This window comes from Equus asinus, chromosome 25, assembly GCF_041296235.1.
Source record: "Equus asinus isolate D_3611 breed Donkey chromosome 25, EquAss-T2T_v2, whole genome shotgun sequence".
NCBI lineage: Eukaryota > Metazoa > Chordata > Mammalia > Perissodactyla > Equidae > Equus > Equus asinus.
In genome coordinates, this window is record NC_091814.1 from 22,947,624 (window position 1) to 22,975,437 (window position 27,814).

At 38.7% G+C, this 27,814-nt stretch overlaps 1 protein-coding gene across 4 annotated transcripts in view; it reads right to left on the reverse strand.

Annotated features, from left to right (window-relative positions):
- The window catches only part of SLAMF6 (SLAM family member 6), a 70,756-nt gene extending 50,559 nt beyond the window's left edge, over nt 1-20,197 (reverse strand). For all 4 annotated transcript variants that reach the window (XM_014848360.3, XM_044758252.2, XM_014848358.3 and 1 more), the window contains exons 1-2: nt 20,040-20,197; nt 1,470-1,793 (exon numbers count right to left, since the gene is read on the reverse strand). In XM_014848360.3, the coding sequence (XP_014703846.1) occupies nt 1,470-1,793; nt 20,040-20,154 (439 nt within the window). In that variant the 5' untranslated portion in view covers nt 20,155-20,197. The remainder of the gene's footprint in view (nt 1-1,469; nt 1,794-20,039) is intronic.
- Between the last annotated feature and the right edge of the window lie 7,617 nt (nt 20,198-27,814).

The window sequence follows — 27,814 nt, forward strand, 5'->3', positions numbered from 1 at the left end:
TTTGGACATCTGGCCTCCAGAACTATGAGAGAAGAAAATTTTTGTTGTTTTAAGCTACCACCTTTGTGGTGTTTGTTTTGGCAGCCTCAGGAAACGAATACACTGCCCCAGGGTGATTTGGCCCCTTTGGTTGGAATCCCTGTTCAGAACTTTTCCAGACATCCTCTCTTTCCCATCACTTTTACCTGTTCTCTGTCTTATTCTTGCAGGGACACGAGTTTGACTCATCTAACATGTAAGTCTGCCAAATATTCAGGGGATACTAAAGGTTAGCGTGTAACCTATTTGTGATGACATTTTATTTCAATAGTGCTTTTTTGGATACTATGTTTTAACTCAAAGGATTCTGGGTGAATTTTAGACACTACAAGCTCTCTAGTAGAAAAGAACTGTAGAATCTCAGGGGCCTTTAAAGTTGCCAATTTAATGCTAGAATCTCTTGTACAACATTCCTGCTAAGTGATTCTCTTAAGGCCGTTCATGGTATCTCTGAACGTCACTGATTGCTAGAAGGATTGTTTTTTCTAATATTGGTTCATAAGCTGTCTCATTCTAGTTTCCATAATTTTATGTTGAGAACATGAGCCATCTGGGGATAATATTGTTAGAAATTAAATAACTTTGATAGAAAAGACATTTCTCTTGATTAGTTCGTCCTTATAGAGCACTTTCTAGGTTGACCATTGTTCTGTACACTGACCACTCCATCAGGTCCTCCTAGCCTTTGTGTAAAGGCAGATATCATGCCAAGTAGTTACGTGGGAAGCTCTGCCACTTACTATCGCTATGACTGGAGGCAGATTGATGTGACTGATGCTATGTCTCAGGGGTAAGGATATTACCTACTTCATTGAGCTTTTTTGGGGATTACATGACAAATACGTGTAATGCACATGGTAACAGAATCATAGATGTTTCATTTCCATTACTTCTGCTAACTTTCTGGTTGAAAGGGACCAGTTTATTGTTTGAGGGGAACAGGGGTGATTCTGGGCTGGAAATCACAAGACTTAGATTTTATTCTCAGCTTTGTCACTAACTGGCTATTCAATGCCATCAAGGTGCTTTACCACGCTGGACCTTGGTTTGACTCCCAATACTGTACTCTTTTTTTTTTTTTTTTTTGAGGAAGATTAGCCCTGAGCTAACTACTGCCATTCCTCCTCTTTTTTTGCTGAGGAAGCCTGACCCTGAGCTAACATGCGTGCCTTACTTCCTTTACTTTATATGTTGGACGCCTACTACAGCATGAAGTGCCAAGCGGTGCCATGTCTGCACGCGGGATCCGGGCTGGCGAACCCCGGGGCCGCCAAGAAGCAGAACGTGTGCACTTAACCACTGTGCCACCAGGCCGGCCCCCAAATGCTGTACTCTTTACCACTAGGCTATAGTGCACACTTGCAGTCACATAGATTTGAACTATAAAATTTTTTAGTCCATCCGTGATTAAACCCCATGGTCTGACTCACTGAAGATCCTCAGAGTGTAACTGGAAAACACTGAAGAGTTCTCTGTGCCTATCTGGGCTTTGTAAAATCCTGTGTCTGCCATCGTCAGGTTGCTGAGCTGCAAGGAGTAGGACTGGGTGACGTTCAGTGCATCTTTCCGTTTGCGAGCAGTCACCAGGATTCGTGCGTCATTTGGGTCTATGAAGACGATAGATGTTCCGTTGTGAAGCCAGGTGATGGAATAGATCTTCTCTCCTGCAGGAAGCTTCAGGGGAAGAGTTACCGACTCCCCCAGAAACCCATCCACCATCAGCGGGGCTGAGCTGGTCTGTGAAACTGTGTTCCCTGTAAACACAGAAGGGAAACTGCTATAAGTGCCCCTGCCCTCCCCCGGGGCTCCCCACGCCCTTTCCCTCGAACTCCGCCAGTCTGTTTGAGCTCGCTGATACTGAAGCCCAGAGATTTGATCAAGAGAATAGGGTTAGACAAAGGGTTAAGACGGGCAGTTACAAAGGCTGCATCCCCCCCAAATTGTCTGGCACTCCTGGTTAGTGGGCAGTTGGCTCAGTCCATCCTCCCAGACTGGCTGGTCACTCCTGGGTCATGGCCACACTATCAGACCCCAGACTCTGAGTTCTCTGGGCGTGAGGTGGAGGGGGACAGGGAAATATATCAACTCCCTGGCACGGACTCCAGAAACCACAAGTATAAGTAAAGCCCAACATTTACTATTTCCTACTGCATGTCCAACATGGTAGGCTTGTGATAGTTAGAGGACTAACAATAGGAATTTACAGTTCTTCTTACACATTACTTTATTTGATGCTGACAACAATTCTGTGAGGTAAGTAAGATGGAGATTATTTTTTCTATTTATAGATAAAGGAACTGAGGCACAGAGAGGTTAACTAATTTTCCCAGGGTTACACAGCTAAAGAACAAGAGTCAGGATTCAAACCTAACAACTTTTTATTTTTTAAATTTTTTGAGGAAGATTAGCCCTGAGCTAACTACTGCCAGTCCTCCTCTTTTTTGCTGAGGAAGCCTGGCCTTGAGCTAACATCTGTGGCTATTTTCCTCTACTTTCTATGTTGGATGCCTACCACAGCATGGCGTGCCAAGCGGTGCCATGTCTGCACCCGGGATCTGAACCAGTGAACCCCAGGCCGCCGAGAAGCGGAACCTGCACAATTAACCACTGTGCCACCAGGCTGGCCCCCAAACCCAACAACTTTGACTCTAACTACTTTGTGCTCTTTTCATAATACCAAAAGATATCTTTTCAGTTCTCAAAAAGATTATAGTCTAGTAGTTGAGATAAAACTGACAAATATAAATGTAACCAGTATAATTTGAATGGAACATGTGACGGCCATAGTCTCGTGAGACTATCTCAGAGACATTAACGTTTGAGCAAAAAAGGTGAAAAGGTCACAAGGATTCTCAAAGAAGATGCTTCCTTTGCCAAATACTTAGTACTTATCACACCGTTTTGTAGTCCTGTTTACTTGTTTGTCTAACTGACCATGCCTTAATTATCTTTGTACATCAGCACTGTGCCTGACAAAAAAGTAGGATCTGGAAATGTTTGAGTGAATCAATGAATAAATAACCACAAGCATGACCCCAACCTTCTAGAGCTCTCTTGATTCTTAGGAGAGGACCTGAGTACGGGAGGAAGGATCTCTTGGGTTCCTGACTCTCTGCTCCCAGGCGGAGCTCCTACTTCCTCTCTTTGCTGAATTGTCATGTGGATGCCAGGCACATGAACACTGCCATCATCAGTTCTCCCTCTGCACTGTATCTTTCCCATTAGCACTTTGACATGCCATTATTTGTCATCTTGGCACTTCTTCCTTCTTGGGATCACATGAGTGAATATCACAAGCAAAATCTTGAGCAAAAAATAATCCAGATACAAATCGGATACAATGGTATGATCCCATTTATTTAAAGTTAAAAAACAGGCAAAACAAATCTCTGTTGTGAGTAGTCGGGATAGCGGCTACCTTTGAGAGGAGGGAAGAGCAGTGAGGAGGAGGGAGCGGACGGGGGAATTGCGGGTGCTGGTAATGTTCTATGTCTTGATCCATGTCTGGATACACAGGTTTATTCATTTTGCTATAATTCATTAAGGTGACTCAGGATTTGTACAGCTTGCTCTTTGTATGGTATATTTCAGTAAAAAAGGTTAAAATAACAACAAAAACCACATCAAAACCAACTAATTATAATGGTCCGTATGGACCGAAATGACTTGATCATTTTTCTCTCTTTGACCTAATTTCCTATAAGTCTCCCCTTTATTCACTTTGCTCAAACTATGCTGGCCTGGCTATTCCTTGAAAAGGACAGGGCTTGCAATTCCCTCGGCCTGGAATGCGCTTCTCTCAGGTGTCCACGTGGCTCACTCTTTCATCTGCATAAAGTGTTTAATGCAAACATTCCCTCTCAGAGAGGCCCTCTGCGACCATTATTTCCTTACCACCAACTCTCACCCCTGTACACTCAGTTGCCTTTGAATTTATTTTTCTCCATAATACTTACCACCTAGTGTACTTCGTAATTTGCATACTTTTTTTTTTTTATTCTCTCTCTCGTCCACTAGAATGTAAGCTCCATGAAAAGGATTTTTGTCTGTCTTGTTCCTCATTGTGAATACCATTCAACAGTGCTTGGCACATAGTAGGCATCCAGTGAATTTTGTCGAGTGAGTGAACACGTCTCCATTCCTTTTCTTGGAGGTTATCTATCCAGGATATTAAGGACTAACTCCTCTGGGCATATTCTGTGGCCCAAGGACTCCCCGGGAACTGTTCCTCCCATACCTAGCATATTCCTTTAAAGTTGCTTTGCTTTTATAGATTGCAATTATTCATTTATTTAACAAGTCATTCATTCTATTTGCTCAGTTTTATACCTATTCAGTGAGTAACACCTTAGAAACCATGGCATTCAGACTATACTTATTAGATTCCTTTTATGTACCAGTTTCTGGGCTGTAGACTGGGAATACAAATATGAATAAGACATGTCAGTCCTCTGGGCTCACATGTGGCAGAGGAGCCAGACAGGTAAACCAGTAGTTATGGTGTGATGAGGTAGGCATTGACCTAGGATAGTGCTTGCCCCTGCATTACCCTCGTAGCACTAATTGTATCCTGTGCATTCAATATCAGGGACTTCTTTCTCTTTGTTATAATTACAAGATTGTTCTCCTCTCTTTTCCATAATGTTCTGGGTAGGGATTATGCTTATTATCTCTGTATTCCTAGCACTGTGCATGATTTCGAGCTCAATAAATGTTGAATTGATAGAGGTATGTGCTCAATAGGAGCACAGAGAGTGAGAATGATGGGCTGGGGAGAGTTGGGGGTTGTCAAGGAAGGCTTCACAGAGGAGATAATATTGTAGCATGGTTTTGAATAAGAACAAGAAGTTCTCCATTGATGGATTGTTCGTGATTCTTCCAAGAATGTCCTGCTCTTTCTCTGCCTTGTTGTTCCCTTTGTCTGAAATGCCCTTCCCCACCTTTTCCACCTAGTGAGCTCCTATTTACCCTTATCCTGTTTGCCTCTGCTTGTATTTGTGGGGGATTTGCATTGGTACCAGGAGAGGAGAAAGGAGTTTGTGGTGGGAGAAGAGGAGAAGGTGGCAGAAGGAAGAGAAGGAGATGGTGGAAATAGTTTCTTGCAGGTGTAAGGAAAAAAAAAGGATTTGAGCCATTTTGCTTAGGGAAGAGGTCAGAAATTACTGAAAATGTTCAAAAATCTCCTCTGTGAGACTTTGGACACAAGCTGAGCTGCTTGGGGCCCAAGTGATGAGATGTGTCCCACGGGGCACAAGGAGGCCCTTTTCTCTACCCTGCCTGGAATCAGCACTGATGCTTTGGGAATGTCCTGGGCATGCATATTGATGTTCTTGGGTTAGGCAGGGCATTGAGGCCTTCTGTAAGTAGTTCTGCTGGCAGCAGATGTGGCAGACTAGAACCAGAAGAGGAGATTAAGAATTAGGAGGATGCCTCATGACTGTGACTGGAGGCTGCTTTGGGGGCCTATGGGAAGCATCCCTTTGGGGGGCCTTTATAAGTCCCTGGGGGACCACTTGGAACAAGGAGGTGGTGCTGAGGTCCTGTCCATCTTCTAGTGAGGATGTTGAGTCAGCAGACATTTGGGTACGATTGTTTACATATTTCATCCATTAGATGATGTGCTTCTGGGAGCATAAATAATGTCTTAGTCAGCTCTTGATGCCCCCAGAACCTGGCCCAGGGAGCTCAGTGAATGCTAAGTAGATTGAGATTAGAATGTGAAGTGTCTTGATTGATTACTGGAGGAATGTATTTTTGAAAGTTATTAGGAAACACGTAATATTTTTGAGAAATGGGAAGATATAAAGAAAGCAGTATTTTAGGAAACAGAGGAAAAGGTAGGATTGAGTTGATCCTGCAAAAAAGAAATAAAAATCAGAGAAACTTTGGGATTTCTAACTTAGGGGACTGGCTTAAGCCTGTTGGTAGGAATGAGGGATATACAGTCATGTGTTGCTTAACAATGGGATATGTTCTAAGAAATGTGTCATTAGGCAATTTCATTGTTTTGGGAACATCACAGAGTGATGTTACACAAACCCAGATGGTATAGCCTAGTACACCTCTAGGCTATATGGTACTAATCTTATGGGACCACTGTCATATATGTCATCTGTCATTGACCGCAATGTGGTTATGCAGCACATGACTGCAGTAGGCTGTATCAGCTCAGTATGAAACATGTTCAGAAGCAGGGTAAGGGCTGATTTCTCCAGAGATTTCATAAAGAAGAGAAGAGAGACATAGGGCAGAATCTTGAGAAAGACAAGTGAAAATGAAAGTACAACATACCAACCTTACAGGATGCAACAGAAGCAATGCTTAGAGGGAAATTTATAGCCTACATTAAAAAAGAAAAATCTCAAGTCAATAAGCTAAATTTATACCGTAGAAAAAGAAGAGCAAAATAATCCCAAGCCCCAGAAGAAAGGAGATACCAAAGATTAGAGCAGAAATAACCAAAATAGAGAGTAAAAAACCAATAGAGAAAATCAACAAAACCAAACCTTGATTCTTTGAAAAGATCAACAAAATTGACACACATTTAGCTAAATAATTAAGAAAATAAGAGAAGACTCAAACCACTAAAATTGGAAGTGAAAGAGTGGATGTTACTGCAGAACTCATAGAAATAAACAGTGATTATAAAAGAATGCTATGAATAACTGTCTGGCAACAAAGTAAGTAACCTAGATGAAATAGACAAATTTCTAGTAACAAATTATCAAGACTTACTTAAGAAGAAATGGAAAAGCGGAGAGGACCTATAAGAAGTAAAGACGTTGAATCAGTAATCAAAAACTTCCTGGCACGGGCCAGCCTGGTGACATAGTGGTTAGGTTTGTGCAGTTTGCTTCAGTGGCCTGGGGTTTGTGGGTTCAGGTCCTGGATGTGGGCCTACACTGCTTGTCAAGCCATGATGTGACAGCATCCCACATGCAAAATAGAGGAAAAGAGGCACAGATGTTACCTCAGGGCCAATCTTCCTTACCAAAAAAAAAAAAAAAAAAACAACAATGAAACCAACAACAACAAAAAACCTCCTGGCAAAGAATTCTACCCATTATTAAAGAATAATTAACGCTAATTCTTCTCAAACATTTTACAAAAATAGAAGAGAAGAAAACATTTTAATTCATCTTTTGAGGCCAACATTACCTTGAAACCAAAGCCAAAGACATCACACAAAAAAGAAAATTACAAACCAATATCCCTGATGAATATTGATGCAAAAATACTTAACAAAATACTAACAAACTGAATCCAGCAGTACATTAAAAGGATTATACACCATGACCAAGAGGTATGTATCCCAGGAATGCAAGAGGGGCTCAACATACGAAAATCAATCAATGCAATACACCAAATTAATAGAATGAAGGGAAAAAGACATATGATCATCTCAAGTGATACAGAAAAAGCATTTAACAAAATCCACTTCCCTTTCACACTTAAGAATCTAGTGATAGAAGGGAACTTCCTCACCTTCATAAAATGCAGTTTGAAAACCCCATAGTTAACATTCTATTCACGGATGAAAGACTGAAAGCCTTCCACCTAAGAAAAAGACAACAATGTTTGACTTCACCACTTCTATTCAACATTTTACTGGAAGTTCTAGCTAGAACAATTAGGCTAGAAAAAGAAATAAAATGGAAGAAATAAAAGAAATGAAAATTAAAAAAAGAAAAGAAAGGAAAAGAAATAAAAAGGAAGAAGTGAAACTACTCCCATTCATAGATGACATGATCTTACAGACAGAAAATCCTAAAGAATCCACACACACACAAAATCATCAGAGCTAATAAATAAATCAGCAATGTTACAGGATACAGAATCAATATACAAAAATCAATTGTATTCCTACACACTAGAAATGAACAATTTGAAAAGGAAATTAAAAAAACAATTCCATTTAGAATAACATCCAAAAGAATAAAATATCTAGGATCATTTAACCAAGGAAATTAAAGATTTATACACTGAAAACTATAAAACATTTCTAAAAGAAATTAAAGAATACCTAAGTAAGTGGAAAGACATCCTATGTTCATGGATTGGAAGGCTTAATATTAGGATGGCAATACTACCTAAAGGAATCTACAGATTTAATGAAATCTCTATCAAAATTCCAATGAACTTTCTGACTTTTTTTTCAGAAATGAAAAAGTCAATCCTCAAATTCATATGGAATTGTAAGGAGCCCCCAATAGCCAAAACAATACTGAAAAAGAAAAAGTTGGAGGACTCACACTTCCCAATTTCAAAACTTACATAGCTATAATAATCAAAACACTGTGGTGCTGGCATAAGAATAGATACCTAGATGTCTATATAGAATTGAATAGAGAATCCATAAATAAATCCGCATGTTTATGGACAATTAATTTTTGACAAGCATGCCATGATCATTCAATGGGGAAAGAATAGTTGCTTCAACAAATGGTGCTGGGACAACTAGATATCTACATAGGAAAGAGTGAAGTTGGACCCCTACCTCACACCTATACAAAAATCATTAACTCAAAATGTTACAATGACCTAATTATGAGAGCAAAAATTATAAAACTCTTAGAAGAAAACATAAGAGTAAATCTTCATGACCTTGGGTTTAGCAATGGATGCTTAGATATGACACCAAAAGCATGAAGAGCCCACAAAAAAAATAGATAAATTGGACTTCACCAAACTTAAAACCTTTTGTGCATCAAAGGACATTATCAAGAAAATGGAAAGACAATCTACAGAATGGGAGAAAACATCTGTACATCAAATATTTGATAAGAGTCTAGTATTCAGAATATTTAAAGAACTCATAGCTCAACAACAAAAAGATAAACAATCCAATTAAAAGTGGGCAAAGGACTTGAACAAACATTTCTCCAAAGAAGACTTAGAAATGGCTAATACGCACAGGAAAAGATGCACAACATCATTAGTATTAGGGAAATGCAAATTCAAACCACAATGAGATACCTTTACACCTACTAGGATAGTGATAAGAACAATAATGATAAAAAATAATAATCTTGAAGTAAGTCTTGGTAAGGATGTGGAGAATTTAGAACACTTACACATTGCTGGTGAGAACATAAACTGGAACAGCCTTTGTGGAAAACTATTTAGTGATTCATCAAAAAATTAAGCATAATATTATATGATTCAGTAATTCCATTCCTAGATATATACTCAGAAGAATTGAAAACAGGTATTGTAACAAATACTTGTACACAGATCTTCATAGCAGCACGATTTACAAGAGCCAAAAGGTAGAAACAACACAAATGTTCATCAATAGATGAATGGATAAATGAAATGTAGTACATACATAGAATGGAATATTATTCAGCCATAAAAAGGAATGAAATACTGATAAATGATACAACATGAATGAACCTCAAAAACATTGAGCTGAGTGAAAGAAGTCAGACACAGAAAGTCACATATTGTATGATTTCATTTATATGAAATATCCAGAATAGGTAAACCCATAGAGACAGAAAGCAGATTGGTGTTTGCTGGGGTCTGGGAGGGAGGGAGAAATGGTAAGTGATTGCTTAATGGGTGCAGAATTTTATTTTGGGGTGATGAAAATCTTGGTTAATAGAAGTGGTGGTTGCACAGCATCGTAAATGTACTAAATGTCACTGAATTGTACACTTTAAAATTATTTTATGTTTTGTGAATTTCACCTTAATAAAAAAGAAGAAAGTGTGGATGGAGTGTGGATGGAGACTGAGTGAGTGTGGATGGAGACACAACTGAGGCTAGACCTAGAGTGAGAGACTGAAAACTGAGAGGCGTGGAAGTCTGAGGGTCACAGTGGGGACAGACAGCAGATTCTGAGAGGTAGAAAGACACAGTTGTCCTTGAGGATAATGACAAAATGTAGAACAACTCTCTGCTTGTGGTGAGCAATAAGAAGCATAGAAGGTGTGGGTGGTTGATAAGAAGTAGATAATGCTGCTCAGGGGAAGAGGAGTCACTGGAGTACAATCTCTTAGCAGAAGAGCCTACAAGGTTTTGACTCAAAGCCTCTGAGTCATTTGGCTAGCCCACATGTACTGGCTCTGCCTATGTTTCCAACCACTGCTCTTTCCTGGACACTGATACCTGTATCTGCTTCTTGAAAACACACTCAAAGAATTAGTTCCTATTTTTCCTCCTTCCAACCTCATTATGACTGGTCCCATGAAGTCTAGAGCCTTGCTACTCAAAGTGTGATCCATGGAGCAGCATTTGGGTTACCTGGGGGCTTGTTATAAATGCAGAATCTTAGTCTCCATTCCCAGAATCATCATTATGATAGGACTCCCTAGTAATTCATATGTACATTAACGTTGGACAAGTTCCCATCTAGAAAGAATAAAATGGAGAAACAAATGAGATTCACTTTCTCTGGGGCATGATGATGCCTGATTTCAGTTGTACCTATTGGGATTATTTCTCTACATGATTTATCTTTTCAGCTAAATTTTCTAAAAGGAGCAAGTTATGGTGTCTGACCCACTTGAAAGAACGTAGGTTGGCATGAGTAATCTTCCTTCATGCTTGTTTTCAAGATTCATTTCATTTGTGCCACAGTAGTTTTCTTTCCCATCCTCAATCACTCCAGACTCTTCCCTGGACCAGGGGTTTTGCACATGTGATTCCCTCTGCCTAGAAGGCTTCTTCATTAGACTTCTCTCCTGTGTGACTTCTCACACCCTTTAAATATCATATGAGATGCTACTTTTCCAGAGAATTATTTCCATGTCACCCCACGCAAAGAAGATTATCTTGTTTTCCTCTCCCATGGTACCCTGCTTATTTTCATCCTATCATCACATTTTGTAATTATATATACATTCATGTGAATATGTACCTATGTGTAAACTAAGTAGCATAGTGAAGTGGTTATGACCACAGACTCTGGAGATAGGATCCCCGATTCCCAACCCTGGCAGTCACTGCCCTCCTCGGGGCCTCAGAATACCTGCAAACACATGCAAGCATGTTTCTTTTTCTGTGCTACCCACAGTCTCCTCATCCCCTCAAATGTGTGACATTAAGCAAGTCACATAAGTGTCTGTGGCTTACTTCCTCTTCCTTGAAGTGGGGATAAGAGTAGTGTATATTTCACACGGTCAGGGTAATTTAACATTCAGAATATTTAATTCTAGAGATGGGTTCAATTTTGCAAGGAGGTAAAAGTGAGGCAAAGACATGGGTCTCTGCTCCCAGGCTAGATAGTGGCTCTTGAATGTAGAAATGAATTTTCCTCCTTGCTACTTCTCATACATATTTCCCAAGGTTAGACCCTTCTTCCACTCTTCTCCTTAGCTTCACTTATTTCTTGCTGTGACTTCCAAGCCTCCAGCCTCGTCCCTACCTCCAGTCCTAAATTTCCAGCTGCTTCCAGGAAATCTCTTCATGGATATCGTCACCCAGAAAAGTCCCCGAAACATTTTGCATGTCTAATACTTTGTTTTGAAGTTACGGTGCTTATAGGAACCAAGGCAGAACACTGCTAGGCGGCCAGACCACAGAACTGGTCCATTCCAGAGAAGTCCAAGATGGCGGGTGATGTGGTGCCTTGCGCAAAGGGAAATGTGTGCAAAAGGTGCTGTGCGCAAAAAGGGGAGATCTGCGCATGCTGAAAAGCCTCCCCCCATGAATGATGACTGGAAGGCCCCTCCCCTTTCACATCCCATAAGAACTCTGCTCACCTTCCCTTTGGGGAGAAGGTGTTTTAGCTCATGAACTCTGCGTCCTCCTTTCATTGATCAATGAGTAAAGTTTCTGCTCTGCTATTACGAACCCAGTCTCATTCTATTGGCGAGAGTGGCTCTGGGCAAAAGGACTCACATGTGGGTCCCTGGTCCCTTTGGGCTTGGTAACAAATATGACAACCCTGCTGGGACTGGAATGGTCACTGGCTTCTCTCCTTGATTTCAGCCTCTCAGCTCCCAATGAGTGAAGCAACGGACTGTGGTAATTCATCCCTCAATGAATCACCTATGTTGCCAGAGGCTTTTGAATGGGATGGGGACTAGGCCTGTCCTGCCTCGTGCGTGGCCACAGGACTCTTCCAACTGACTCTTACCAAACAGCACTTGAGGCCATACTTGGATTTTTGTCTTCTGCCAATTTGTTTGTGTCAAGGGGGATCTCCTGTGAGCCAAAATAAAGTCTACCTTTGTTTTAGCATCAGAACAGGGTGTGTGCATGCATGCAGGACTGAGGAAGCAGAGGGGAATCTCCCCAGGAAAGAACTGAGGGAGCCTCCCTGGGAATGATTTCATCTGTCCCTTAATGGAGCCCCTCCCCGGAGCACCAGTACCAGTCCATGAGGGACAAACTGGGCCAGGGATCAAGAATGCCTCATCACCCAGGTCACAGTTGGGAGTGCCCAACCCTTGTGGCCGAGACACCTCAGCAGGAGGTTTCGAGGAGGAAATAGAAGGAGGTAAGAACAGCTGTTCAGAGTTTTTATTTTGTTTTTGTCTTTGTACTAAGCTTCCAATATGACCAGCTGGGAATGATGGGCTTTATATAAAAGTCATTGCATTTCTTATGGTTGATTGTATTTTAAATTATGTTGTAGGGATAAATGTTGTGTCTCACTGGGAAACGTTTCCTTTGCCTGATGTTGTGAGGACATATAAATCCACCTTTCAGGCAATGTTAATTAAGCATGGTAAAGGAGCTCTCGCTTTAAAATAGTCAAACTGACTCGAAAAACAGCTATTAAAAGCATCCTTACTTCAAAAGGAAAACAATCTTTGGATTAATATAACCTGGGATAATTTAAAATTATAGTGGCCACTTTGGGGCACCTTTGAGCCTCCAAAACTTGTACATTGGCTATTAGAAGGAATGTTCCAATTAGGTAAGATCATTTAAGAAGTGCACTTATTAAATCATGGCTTTTACAGACACCTCCATAATCTACCTTCAAGGGAGGACCCAATATGAGCCCCTCTCAGGATTAACAAGACTCTGAGAGATTTTCTGGGAAACTGCTACCCTTAAACAGTCAAGGGGAAACTAAAAATAAAAAAATTAATAGAGTTTAATGCTGTCAGAAATAGTTACTGCTTGTCCCAGCTGAAACTTGACAAGATATTTTAAAGGATTTAGTAACTTATGATCAGAAATTTGGCCAAATTAGAAGCTGATATTTAATCCTGATAGTCCTTTGATAAGTAACTCACCCGCCCTATTAATCTCAAAAATGTGTGACCTTTCTGGGAGCTATTATCTAGACTATCCCAAATTCCTAAGATTGAAAGAAAAGGGGTGGGAGGGAAGAAAACAGAGAAAGAAGCTTTTGGAGATGTAGATTGCTATGAAATCACCCTTGCCCAAAGATCTAAGGAAAAATTTTTAAACAGGCTATAAAATTTTTGTTGCATCTATCTGTTGTTTATGTGTATGTCTATATATACATAACATATATATATATAATATAATATAATGTTGTAAATATGAGATATTTTTCTACCTATGAATGGTATGGCCAAAATTAAGAGCTCTGTTTAATTGGCTTAAAGTAAATGCTTACATAAATTATTTCTAAATGTGATAGAAAGTAATCAAAATGTCTTTCGCATTAATGTGATATGAAATAATCTTTGGGAAATAAAATTTATGTAAGTTTTTCAGTTTGATTAAAATAGGCATGTCCTCAAAATTAGCTCATGTTATCTCTGTTATAAAACTGGTTAGCAAAAATAACTTAAAATTATAGCTAATTTTGTCTAATGTCTCATGAAATTTTATAGGCAATCTAAATAATTACTGGGAATAAGTAAACTAAATAGATGTGAAAAAGATAAAGATTTTTGGGCAAACTTATTAGCAATAATTATACATTATAGCATATATGTTTAAAATAACTTCCAAAATCTCTTCGGTAACTTGAAACTTTGAAGTTTTGCTAGGTGAAATTAAATGATAAAAAATTCATTGAATATCTAGGACATTTTCAAATAAGATAAAATATTGAAACATTATTACCAAATGTGTCTAAGTTTATCTACTTTTGGCTTCTTCTTTTTTTTTTTTTGGTGAGGAAGTTGGACCCTGAGCTAACATCTGTTGCCAATCTTCCTCTTTCTGCTTGAGGAAGATTGTCACTGAGCTAACATCTGTGCCGATCTTCATCTATTTAATATGTGGAACAGCATGGCTTGATGAGCAAAGTGTAGGTCCATGCCTGGATCTGAACCCACAAACTCTGGGCTGCTGAAGCAGAGCTTGTGAACTTAACTACTATCCCACCAGGCCAGCCCCTACCTTTGGCTTCTTATTAGACAAACTAAAATATATTTGGGTCTCTTAGTAAACATTTCTGATATTTTATTAAAAATTGTACTATGAAGTAACATGTTTCTAGAAATTATGAAAAGTGTTTATAAACTTGCCAACCCACAGAATGCCAACATAAGAAATAGTTTATAATTGCTTATTTGTCAGTTTTCACTAAAAATTAAAGTTTATGAAAGTTAAAAATTCTAATATGTGATTAAAGTTACTGAAATTTACTAAGGAAAACATTGTTGTACTTAAGGAAAGTAAGATATATATTTTCAGTAAAGAACGTATAAAAAATGGAAATGTTTTTGTTTGTTTTGTTAAGAAAGATAAATTTGTCCTGATGTACTAGGAGGGAAGAAAGAAGGCATGGGACGAATTCTGAATGTAAAAAGAAAGTTGTAGAGGTTTGTTGAAGAGGAACCCTGAGAAAAGGGTTTTATGCACGGTTAAATTGGCTAAGATTGAAGTAAATCTAATTTAGTAAGTGAGTTTTAATATCAAAAGTAAATTGGTGCAAAACTAGAATTTGGGTTTTTTCCCTCTCTTAATAGGATAATTTTCTTGAACTTTTAGTCTGCTCTTGATAAAGAGATTATGAAAGGTTTTTTTTTCTTTGAGTAGTCTACCAGAAGGGTAGTAATTCTATGTTTCATCAAAATAAATTTCCCGTATTATTTTTATCATGTCTTTAATCATAGGTGCTAAGGTTTTTCTTACAACTATTTAATTTTCTGCATTTGCCTGAAAATCTTTAATTGTTATCATGGTTAAATGGATCACTAAGCATTGTTTCATAGGAACCTATGATATTATGTTGGTAAATGTTATTGATATAAGTGTTTAAAAATTATATAACATTCTGATCTGTCTTGGTTGTCAGTCATAATTCTAGTTATTATCTTGAAGTGTGATATGTCACAGAAATAGCCAAGTTTTTTTGTCATTTGCCATTTTTAAGTCTTTCATCATTTATAGACAGTTGTTTTACTCTGATGCTTTTGCAAATATGTTTCATCTTCAGAGAGATTCATGGGAAGGACTCTGGCACTTACCCCAGAATACAGGTTTCCTATAAACTTTCAGATCATAAGACTGCATTGGGTAAGAAATTACAGAACTCTAATGGGGAAATTGATGACTTCATGAAACTGCTAACAAAAGTTCAAGTTGATCACACAGGACTAAATGAACTGATGAGGATGATTATAATTTTTATAACTTTTGTTTGAAATATTTCTGATTTTTTTTATGTGTTGCTTTTTCAGGTTTAAGGAAACCTTTTTCTCTTAAGCTAACTATGATTTATAGCAATTTGGTAAATTATACCTTTGTAGGTGGAATTGAAACATTTATATTTTTCTCCCTTCCTGATCCTTCCAGAATTTAGAAACTCTTAGTGATTGAATATTGTTATTTTCATGACAATATAATTATTTGCCTAAGTTCAGTAAGAATCTGTCCTTCTTATAACAGGACACAATTGGAAACATTGTTTATATTACCAAAGCTTTGACTGGAATGACATATTTGAGAGAAAGATAGACTCAGATATGACTAGGCAGCTAAGGAACAAAGATTGGACTTTATGAAATAAAGCCACTTGGAAATATTGGCCAGGTACCTTGTTTACAGGGTTCCCATAAAACTTACCAGGGGAGTAAAGAAGGTCACTTCCCTGGCAGGTGAAAGGAACCTCAGGATATTTTTGGGAACCTCAATAGAAGAGAGGAATCTACCCAAATCTATAGATATTACAGGTGGAGTCTAATGACAAGTCTTTGGCTTTGCTTTCCTGCAAGAGGCCTTTAAAGTTCAATCTGAGATTCCTTAAAAATGTTTCAGCAAAGCAGATTTAAAGGAGCCTACATGATCAATTGCTATTCTTACATAAATAATTGGTCCAAGTTTACTGCAACTAGACCTATTTTACAAACCAATTAGTCTTAAGTTGGCTATTTTTGGTAAAAAATGAGGGTGATCTTAGAGAAAAAGGTTATGTTTCAGTAGAAACTATAATACACAATTGTGGATATTAGATTCTAGTTCTACTAATTATCTTTGAGGTTTTTGTTCTCTCCCTGTAAACTGGACTGGATCTTAAATTCTTCTAGTTTCATCAAATATCTGGCTACAAATCTCCAAACTTACTAACCAGAGATGTAATATGGTGGAGGTATCAGGGGCCCCGGAGAACAAGAGGTTTACTAACACTTTAAGCTAAAAATTAGGTAGAAAACAGTTAACCCACTCCTCTCTATACATGCCAGAATGCCCTTCCTTTGCTAGGAAGGTAGCTGCTACATAAATTAGCAGTCTCTATTTGTTTGAAAGGGGACCAATTGGAGGTAAATGTCCCCTTAGCCTTGGTCACCAGCTGATTCTGCTCCTGACAAAAGCAACTGAGTCAAAAGATTTAAAGGGAAACAATGGAATTAACAGAGGTAAATCCCTGATTTTGGGCCCAAGGAAGAGTGGGACATGCTCTCTGAGTGGACACCAAGACTGCCAAACTAAAACTTGGGCACAAGTTCCCAAATATTAAACAATATCCTGTCAGACAAGATGCCCTAAATGGCATGGCCCTGTCATAAAGAACTTGATTGGTCAAGGCCTCATCAGGCCCTGCCAGTTGTCATGTGACACTCTAATTCTCCTGGTCAAAAAGCTAACTGGGGAATACCAGAGGCACATAGAACAACAAGAGTATTCCCTTCAGGTAGGGGAAACAGTGGAGGCACTCACAGCATATGGCAACCAGGTCCTGCCAAGCCCCATGGACCTGGCCCTCCATCCCTTCTAGCTTGGTGATTGGGTGTACCTAAAAACATGAAACCTGGCAGCCCATAGGACCAGCTCACTCCTAAGTGGAACAGACTTTATCTGGTGATTCTAACCACTCACTCTGCCCTAAAATTACAGGGAGTCACCCCTGGGGTACACTATACCTAAGTCAAGAGATTGCCTGAACTCAAAGACTTGGAAACTCCAAGGCATCCTGACTTCTCCTGTGAGCCTCTCTCAGACCCAAAGCTTTTATTCTGGAGACACAAAGATAAGTCTGGTGGGCTGACATCCCACCCCCATGGAGGTATTGAGACTCCTCCTTCTGTCATGTCTCATAACTATACTTATCCTCACCCTGACTTGTGCTCCCCCTGGAGTGCCTATATCAATAGTGCCACTAGGCTACAAAAAGAGGTTACTTGGTTAAATGAAAAAGGCCAACCAGACCCAAAAAGACAGATCTAGAATGGGGTTAAACAGGCTCTTCCCTGCCTGACTTGATTTCTGCCACTTTTTTTGGCATCTGGTGGCTGTTCTGCTTCTTCTACTCTTTGAGCCTTTCATCCTAAACTGTTTGGGTTCCTTTCTTAGGAAAAGACTAGAATCTATTAAAATCTGTATAGTATTAACCCAGGGATATGAGAGGTTGGGAGTCCAACTTGGTGACAACCAACTTATCTAAAAGTTGCTAGGGATAAGTTCTGCTCCTCTATGGGACGTTATAATGATGCTCCTAGACAGTTGGAAGCAGTTACGGAAGACGGAACTTCATCCATTGCCCCTCAACGATGAGGAGCAGGACAAAGTCAAAGGAGGGATTTTGTCACTCAGAGAAGTCCCTAAAACATTTTACATGTCTAATGCTTTGTTTTTAAGTTGTGCTTGCTTATAGGAACCAAGGCAGAGCATTGCTAGGTGGCCAAACCACCTGGTGGTCCAAACCAGAGAGGCTCAAGATGGCAAATGGGGCACCGTGTGCAAAGGGAAAAGAGTGTAAAAGGTGCCATTTGCAGGAAGGGGAGACCTATGCATACCCCAAATGCCCCTACCCCGAGCACTGATGAAAAGACCCCTCCCCCTTCACATCCCATAAGAACCCTGCTCACCTTCCCTTCAAGGAGAAGGTGTTTTAGAGCATGAGCTCTGCCTCCTCCATTCTCAATCAACAAGTTTTCTGCTCCACTATTTTGAACCCAGTCTCATTCTATTGGCATGAGTGGCTCCCGACAAAAGGACACATCTTCAGGTTCCTGGTCCCTTAGGGCTCTGTAACAGTATCACGCTAGTGTCTTAAAATTAGTAGGTCCAAAGTTGAACTCACCTTCCTCTCCATGGCTACTCCCTCCTCACCCTAACTTTGTCACCTTCTTTGGCTACCCTGTCTGAAGTTTCACTGTCCCCCCACCATACTTCATATCCACTTTCCCTGCTTGATTTATTTCCTCCATATCATTTACCACTATCCAATATACTATTTCACTTATTTATATCCCCTGCAAAAATGTTAACTCCATAAAGGCAGGAATATTTGCCTGCTTTGTTCATGATGTATCCCCAAAAAACTAGAACAGTGTCAGGCCTCCAGTACGTGAATATTTATTCACCTTCTCAGTGAATATTTATTGAATGACAATGAATTCTGCTTTCCCTCATTCCCAATGCCAGTCAGTATAGTAAATTCTACATCTGTGATTACTCTTGCTTCTGTCCTTCCTCTTAACCTGTTGTTCAACTGTCATTTCCTCAGAACTATTGCAAGAGTTTGCAACCAGTTGGCTAATGAGATCTGGGCAAGTTATTTAAATTATCTTAGCTCCTCATTTAGAAATAAGGATAATAATAGTACAGGCTCATAGAGCTGTCATGAAACTTGTGTATACAATGCGTGTACAGCATTTAGCCAAGTACCTAGAATAGAATAAGCACTCAACGAATATTAGCTGTTTGAATCTGCTACCCTGGGCTATTTCTGGGCTAACTTTCCCATCTTGTCTCCTGCCTTATCTGTCCCTGAATCTTCTACTTTGGCCCCAACGGACCACTTGTGGTTCTCCAAACATGACATGAACCTTCATATTTTCCATGTAATGGAGGGCAGGAAACAAGAAGCAGGGAGGATCAGCTAATTCCTTTCTCTCTATCATATAAAGTACTGCTGGACTAGCTAGCCCATGATTTGTGTGAGAGGAAGGGAGAGCTGGAGAACTCTTTTTTTTTTTTTTTTTGCCTGAGGAATATTAGCCCTGAGCTAAGATCTGTACCAGTCCTCCTCTACTTTGTATGTGGGATGCCACCACAGCATGGCTGATAAGTGGAGTCTGTCTACATCCAGGATCTGAACCCATGAACCCAGGGCTGCCAAAGCAGAGAACTGTAACCACTCGCCCATGGGTGGGTCCTCTTTTTTTTTTTTTTTTTTTTTTTTTACAGTCAGCGAAATCTAAGAGGACTATTTCTAGTGTTTTAGTTGGACCCGGAAATTTTGGCTAAACTGAACCAAACATTTTCAATATTTTAGATGAGAATAATGAGGCTCTAGAAGAATAAATAACCTATCTGAGTTTACACAGCAAGATAGTAGCTACTTTGGTAAGAGGACTTATTTTCCTAATCTTAGTACTCTTTATACCACAACATGCTCGTCATAAACCTGAAAAAGTCTTATCTTAGAAAACCTCATTTCACATGCCCCAGCAGTAATTCCTTTAATACAGACACAGTTGAAGTTGCTAACTCTGAAGCATCTCAGGCATTTAGCATTCTAAGTTGAGAGCAGGTGGCAGTTTATCAGGCGCCACTGTGAGCTCCACCCGTCCCTTGGCAGAGTCAGACAGACACCTCTGTAGAGGTAATTGAGCAAGCTGCGCAAACCAGAGAGTCACTTGGTGACTACAGTGGTCCACTTCGGCATTTACCTGGGCCAAGGCAGAAGACAAGCGTGAGAAACTGGAACAGCTGGATCATGCTCTCTGGAGTAGGGACCGGTGCTGGAGATCTCAAAGCAGGCGACATTCTTGCCGTTTTTGCCATAAATTGAAACCGCTTCTTACTGAGACTTCCCCTTCCTCTCAGAGGCGTGGTAAGATCTTCCTCCTCCCTACTAACAGGCCTTATTTAATTTTATTCTTATTCTATGTACTTTTTTCTGAGCAAAGTGCAAAATCTTGTGTGCAATATGAATTGGAATTTTCACTTTTTATTTATACACTCTTTTCATTTTTTTGGTATTTTTTCACTGTGGTAAAACAACCACAATTACATATTGTGGTTTTATAACCTAATATTTGCTGTTTTAACTGTGCAATTCAGTGGCATTAATTACATTCACAGTGTTTTGTACTCACCAATATTGTCCATTTCCAAAACATTTTCATTACCTGGGATATTGTGATATATAGGAAATATATATTTGGTCATTCAAATGAGCAAAATGTACTTCTCATGTGTATTTTGTCTTTGTCCATGTTTCCTGGCTCACAGCTCCCAAAACCCTTAGAATTTCCTGAGTGATTAGAGCACTGTGAACATCTTTTGTTATACTGTTTGGTCTCCTGTCCTCAATACACGAAATCTCTTCAAAGCCATAAAAGTGAAATGGGTGTCTTGTTATTCGTAACAAGGCCCTTTCCACCAACACTGGGTTTATGTTAATGAGATGACTTTTGGACCACATCTAAGGATGGGGGCTGGTTTCCAGGGGGACATTCCCACCTCCTGACCTTTGAGAAGGGGAGAGGGGGCTAGAAGTTGAATCAATAACCAATGGCTAATGATTTAATCAATCATATCTTTTAAATTTTACTTTATTTTATTTTTTTAATTGAGGTCACGTTAGTTTATAACATTATATAAATTTCATATGTACATCATTATATTTCAACATCTGTATAGACTGCATCATGTTCACCAACAGAAGTCTAGTTGCCATCTGTCATCATACACATGTGCCCCTTAACCCTTTTTGCCCTCCCCCTGCCCCCTTCCCCTCTGGCAACCACAATCTGTTCTTCATATCTATGTCTTTGTTTGTTTATTTATCTTCCCCATATGAGTGAATTCATATAGCAATTTTCTTTCTTCATTTGACTTATTTTGCTTATCATAATACCCTCAAGGTCCGTCTATGTTGTCACAAATGGCATGATTTCCTCTTTTTTATGGATGAGTAGTATTCCATTGTACACGTATACCACATCTTCTTTATCCATTCATCTGTTGATGGGAACTTAGGTTGCTTCCAAGTCTTGGCTATTGTGAATAATGCTGCAGTGAACAGAGGGGTGCATATATCTTTTGAATGACTGTTTTTGTGTTCTTTGGTTAAATACCCAGAAGTGGAATGGCTGGATCATATGATATTTCTATTTTTAATTTCTTGCAAACTTCCCATCCTGTTTTTCATAGTGGCTGCACCAATTTACATTCCCACCAGCAGCTTATGAGGGTTCTTTTTCTTCACATCCTCTCTAGCACTTGTTATTTTGTGTCTTTTTAATAACAGCCATTCAATCATGCCTTTCTAATGAAGCCTCCATGAAAACCCAGAAGAACAGAGTTCAGCAAGCTTCTGGTTTTGTGAACAAGTGGAGATTTGGGGAGAGTGGTGCCCTCAGAAAAGACTTGGAAGCTCCATGCCTTTCCCCATACCTTGCCCTATGCATCTTTTCCACCTGAATGTTTCTGAGCTATATCATTTCATAATAAAATGGTAATCTAGTGAGTAAGATGTTTTCCTGAGTTTTGTGAACCAGTCTAACAAATTAATTGAACCCAAGGAGGGGTCATTGGAACCTCTGATCTATAGCCAGTTGGTCAGAAGCCCAGGTGACAATCTGCACTTGTGATTGGCATCTGAAATGGTGGTAGTGGGGAGTGGGGACAGCCTTGTGACTCTGAATGTTAACCTGTGGAACCTGATGCTGTCTCCCAGTAGTGTCAGAACCAAGTTGAATTGTAGGACACCCAAGTAGTGTCAGAGAATTCCTTGTTGGTGTGGACCAACATTGGAATTGAATACAGAATCTTTTATTACCCCAAACAGAATCTTTGTAATCATTGAGCAATGATTCCCTATTTCCCCTTTCCCTCCGCCCCTGGTAACCTAATCTACTTTCTGTTTCTATGAATTTTCCTATTCTAGATACCTCATCTAAGTGGAATCATACATTTTCCATTTTGTGCCTGGCTTATTTCACATAGCATAATGTCTTCAAGGTTTGTCCATGTTGTGTCATGTATCAGAATTTAATTCTATTATTTATGGCTGAATAATATTCCATCATTTGTATATACTACGTTTTCTGTATTCATTCATCTGTTTATGGACACTTCAGTTGTTTCCACCTTTTGCATATTGTGAATAATGCTTCAATGAACATTGGAGCATGTATCTGTTTGAGTCCCTGCTTTCAACTCCTTTGGGTATATACCTAGGAGTGGAATTGCTGGGTCATATGGTAATTCTATGTTTAGCTTTTTGAGGATCCAGCAAACTGTGTTGTATAGTGGCTCCACTATTTTACATTAGCACCAGCAATGTGTAAGGATTCCAATTTCTCCATATCCTTGTTAACATTTGCTGTTTTCTGTTTTTTGAATAATAGCCATCCCAGTGGATGTTAAGTAGTATCTCATTGCAGTTTTGACTTGCATGTCTTTAAACGATAGTGATGTTGAGCATCTTTTCATGTGCTTATTGGTCATCTGTATATCTTATTTAGAGAAATATCTATTTGAGTCTTTTGTCTCTTTTAAAATTTGTTTGGGTTTTATTATTGCTGTTATTAAGTAGTAGGAGCTCTTTATCTATTCTAGATATTAATCCCTTGTAAGACAAATGATTTGCAAATATTTTCTTCCATTCAGTGGTTGTATCACTTCATAGTGTCTTTTGATGCACAAAAGTTTTTAAATTTTAATAAATGCCAATTTATCTATTTTTTCCTTTTGTTGCCTGTGCTTTTAATGTCATATCCAAGAAATCATTGCCAACTTCAATGTTATGAAGATGTTCTCTTATGTTTTCTTCTAAGAGTTTTATAGTCTTAGCTCTTATATTTAGGTCTGTGATCCATTTCAGTTACTTTTTGTATATGGTAAGGTAATGGCCCAACTCCATTCTTCTGCATGTGGATATCCAGTTTTCCCAACACTATTTGAAAAGACTGTCCTTCCCTATTGAACGCTCTTGGCATCTTTGTCAAAAATCATTTGACCATGTACTTAAGGGTTTATATCTGAGCTATTTTATTACACTGATCTTTATGTCTGTTTTATTCCTGTGCCACACTGTTTTGATTAGTGTAGCTTTGTAGTAAGTTTTGAAATCAGGAAGTGTGAGTCCTCCAACTTTGTTCTTTTTCAAGATTGTTTTGACCATTCAGAGTCCCTTGAGATTCCTATGAGTTTTAGGATGAGTTTTTCTATTTATGCAGAAAACCGTGTTGGGATTTTCATAAGGATTGCAGTGAATTTGTAGATCACTTTGGGTAGTATTGTCATCTTCACAATACTAAGTTTTTCAATTCATGGACATGGTCTGTTTTCCATTTACTTTTGTCTTCTTTAATTTCTTTCTGTAATGTTTTGTAATTTTCAGTGTTCAAGACTTTTGCCTTTTTGGTTAAGTTTATTCCTAAGTATTTTGTTCTTTATAATGCTATTGTAAATGGAATTGTTTTCATAATTTCCTGATTGTGTTTTTCATTGTTAGTGTATGGAAACAATTGTGTTTTACTTGTTAATTTTGTACCCTGCACCTTTAATTCATTCGTTAGCCCTAATAGTTTTTTTCTTCGTGGAATCTTTAGGGTTTTCTATATATAAGATCTTGTCATCTGGGAACAGAGATAATTTTACTTCTTCCTTTCTAATTTGCGTACCTTTTATTTCTTTTTCTTGCCTAATTGTTCTGGCTAGAACTTCTAATACTATGTTGAATGGAAGTGGTGAAAGTGGGCATCCTTGTCCTGTTCCTGATCTTAAGGGAAAAGCTTTTAGTCTTTCACTATTGAGTATTATGTTAGCTGTGGGTTTGTCATATGTGGCCTTTTAAGGGCTGAAGTACAGGTGTGTGACTTAGGATCTAATCAATCATTTCAACTGAAGCCAGGAATAGACATAGGGTTATCCAGGAAAGATCTGTGGATGACCCTCTTGTCTGACGACTTGGGTCTCTCTGAATTGCATGGGAGATTGACAAGGTTTTTGAGAATTTTATACCAGCAGAAATGCTGTCAGCTTGGACTGAAGGAGACAGAGACAAGACTAGATGAAGGAAGGCCATCAGACTTCAGGGATTTTACAGGACAGGCCAATAGAGCTATCCAGTTGCAAATATGCATTATCCTTCAAGAAAAAGGAGAAATGATCCCAAAGGTGGTTCAGAGGTTGGCAGGGCTGATACTGCTACCATGGGCCCTGGGGCACAGGCTCAGGGGTCAGAGCTGTTTTATTCTCAGTTCCAGAGAGGTAAGACCACTGCACAGGCTTAGAGGATAGGCACGGTGTGCCCAGAAGGCAGGGCCACCCAGGTAGATGCAGAGGATAGAGCATGAAGCCAAAGAGGATTATTCTCAAGTCTTCAAATCTAGTAGAATTCTGTCCTGCTAGGGTTTGGACTTTTATGAGACCTGTGAAAACTCTCTTCTTTTCTATTTCTCCTTTTGGAATGGGAATGTCTATCTTTTGTTTGTTCCACCATTGTTTTTTTGAAGCATATAACTTGTCTGGTTTTACAGGTTCACAGCTGGAGAGGATTTTTCCCTTAGGATGAATCATATCTTGAGTTTCTCTCATATGTGATTTAGATGATATTTAGATGAGATTTTGGACTTATAATTGATGTTGGAATAGTTAAGACTTTTGGGGCCATTGCAGTGGAGGTGAATTATTTTGCTTTTTAGAAGAACATGGATTTTGGGGGTGCAGAGTGCAGAATGTCATGGGCTAAAATGTGTCCCCCCAAAATTTATGTTTTGAAGTCCTAATCCCCAGTACCTCAGAATGTGACTGTATTTGGAGATAAGGCCTTTAAAGAGATAATTAGGTTAAAATAAGATTATTTAGGTGGGCTCTAATCCAGTATGGTTTATGTTGGACATAGGGAGAAGATGGCCATTTACAAGCTAAAGAGAGGGACCTCAGAATGAAACCAACCTTGCTGACAGCTTGATCTCAGACTTCTAGCCTCCAGAACTGTGAGAAAATAAATTTCTGTTGTTTAAGCTACTCAGTCTATGGTACTTTGTTATAGCAGTCCTAGCAAACTAATGCATGGCTTTTGTTGCATTGAGGTAATTTCCTTGTATTCCTAATTTTTTGGCTGTTTTTAATTTTGGAAATAGTCTTGAATTTTGTCAAATACTTTTTCTGCATCAATTGAGATGATCATGTGTGTTTTTCCCTCTATTCCGTCATGCATTCTATTACATTACTTGGTGTTTGTATGTTGAACCATCCTTGCATTCTAGGAATAAATCAATGTATAACCATTTTAATATGCTGCTGAGTTTGATTTGTTGGCATTTTGTTGAGAATTTTGTGTCAATATTTGTAAAGGATATTGTTATGTAGTTTTATCAATGGGTGGTACTGGTAAAAGGCTGAAAGGTGGGAGGAGGGAGAAATGAATCTTTTTTATTCATCTTGGTTTCTGATAATGTCTCCAGCAGTGGCAGTGATAGTGGAAAATGAGCGCAGCTCCAGGGTTTGTAATCTAACAATGCAGTTCCAGCGGTCATTCCAGAAGTCTTGGCAGTGTGTTAGTTGTGGGCTCTGACTCCAATGGTGGCAGCTGCAATGGTGGGTGACCTTAGTTTCCCAGGTTCTTGTAGTTTTGATGGGAATATGGACTCCTGGCATTCTTCAGTGGGGCAGCACTGGGTCCAAAGACAAATTCCCCTAGGAGTGGTAACAACTTCCTAGAATTACTAATTGCTTAGTAACCTCATCTTCTCTGTTCTACTCCTCATACCCTTCCCTCACTTTTGTATTCAGTTTCCTGTATTCAATTTGCTGGGTTTGTAAAATCTAGTATGGTTTCGTATTTTCTGATTGGACGTTGACTGGAACACTTTCTATTTTTAGCTTGCTGATTTTTTATTTTTTGTAATCAGTTGTGGTTGTTGAGTTTTATCAAATATATTTTTTGGAATCTGTCAAGATGATTATGTTTTTCTCCCCCTTAATATGTTTAAGCAATAGATTGCAATAAAAGATTTCTTAAAGATAAATCATCCTTGAATTTTGGGGATAAACCCTACTTGGTTGCATTTTTTTCTTTTATTGCATTGCTTAGTTCAATTTCCTAAAATTTAAATTAAGATTTTTACCATTTCTATTTATAAGTGAGATTGGTATATATCAGGAGTTGACAAAGATTTTCTGTAAAGGTCAAGATAGTGAATATTTTAGACTTTGTGGGCCATACAGTCTCCATTGCAACTACTCAGCTTTGCTCTTGTAGCGTGAAAGCAGCCATAGCCAGTACATAAACAAATGAGTATTGGGTGTGTTCCAGTAAAATTTTATTTCTGAACACTGAAATTTGAATTTCAAATAATTTTCACCTGTCACCAAATATTATTCTTCTTTTGGGTTTTTTTCCCCAACGTTTTAAGATTGTAAAAACCATTCTTAGCCCACGGGCCATATAAAAACACTTGGCGGGCTGGACTTATCCATAGGCTGTAGTTTGCTGACTCCTGGTCTACATTCACTTTTTGGGAAATCATCCTCATCTAGTTTGGAATCAGTGTTATATTAATAGTGCTCAATGAATTTTGAAGTTTCCCACCATTTTCCATGCTTTGGAACAGTTAAAATCACATGGGAATTATCCTTTCATTGAAGGTGGTAGAACTAGTTCATAAAGCCATGTAGGTGTGGTACATTTTTGCGAATTAGATCACTGAATTTTTTTGTTGTTGTTATAAGGCACTTTGTTAAAATAAAAGTGCTTACATTCCTTTAATGTATTAATCTATTTCCTGAATAACATATGGAATATTTAATAAATACTCTGTACCAATTCTGTCCCTTATAATAGTAAGAAAACAGTATTATTTTAATAAATTTTACTCCTCTCAACTTCCTTTTACATTTCTGCTCACCATGGTATCACCTATAGCATAGTTAATTATTCTTCAAAAAAAAAAAAAAAGGAATTTCTAGTCAGTGTTTTCTAATAGCAATTGTGAAATGCTACAGAAACCATAAAACAAATTTAAATAAGAATTCCAGATAAATTAACACCAGTTTTGAGAAACTATTATTATTATCATCACCACCCAGCTTATTTGTGCTGTATTATGTACCAAATGGCCGGATCTTCTAAAGAACATCTAGATAACATTTCTTTCATGTTTCAAGAGCAGAAAATAACTGTACAAGGTTAAGTACAAAAGTACACAAGACAACATACATGAAAATCCACATATGAATTTCATCCCACCTGCAGCTTTTATATATTTGAAAAGTAGAATTCCTGAACTAAGAAATATTGTCCTTCTATAGTGCTGTCAAGTTTAATGGAAGTGGGCTTAACCTGATTACAACACTAACCCCCAGTATCACTGATGCGATATTTACAAAAAGTAATATTTTTCAATAAATTAAAGTCAGTGCAACACCTGTGCAAGCTAGAATGCTAGCTGTTTGGTGAACAAGGACTGACATCAGAACCAGAAGT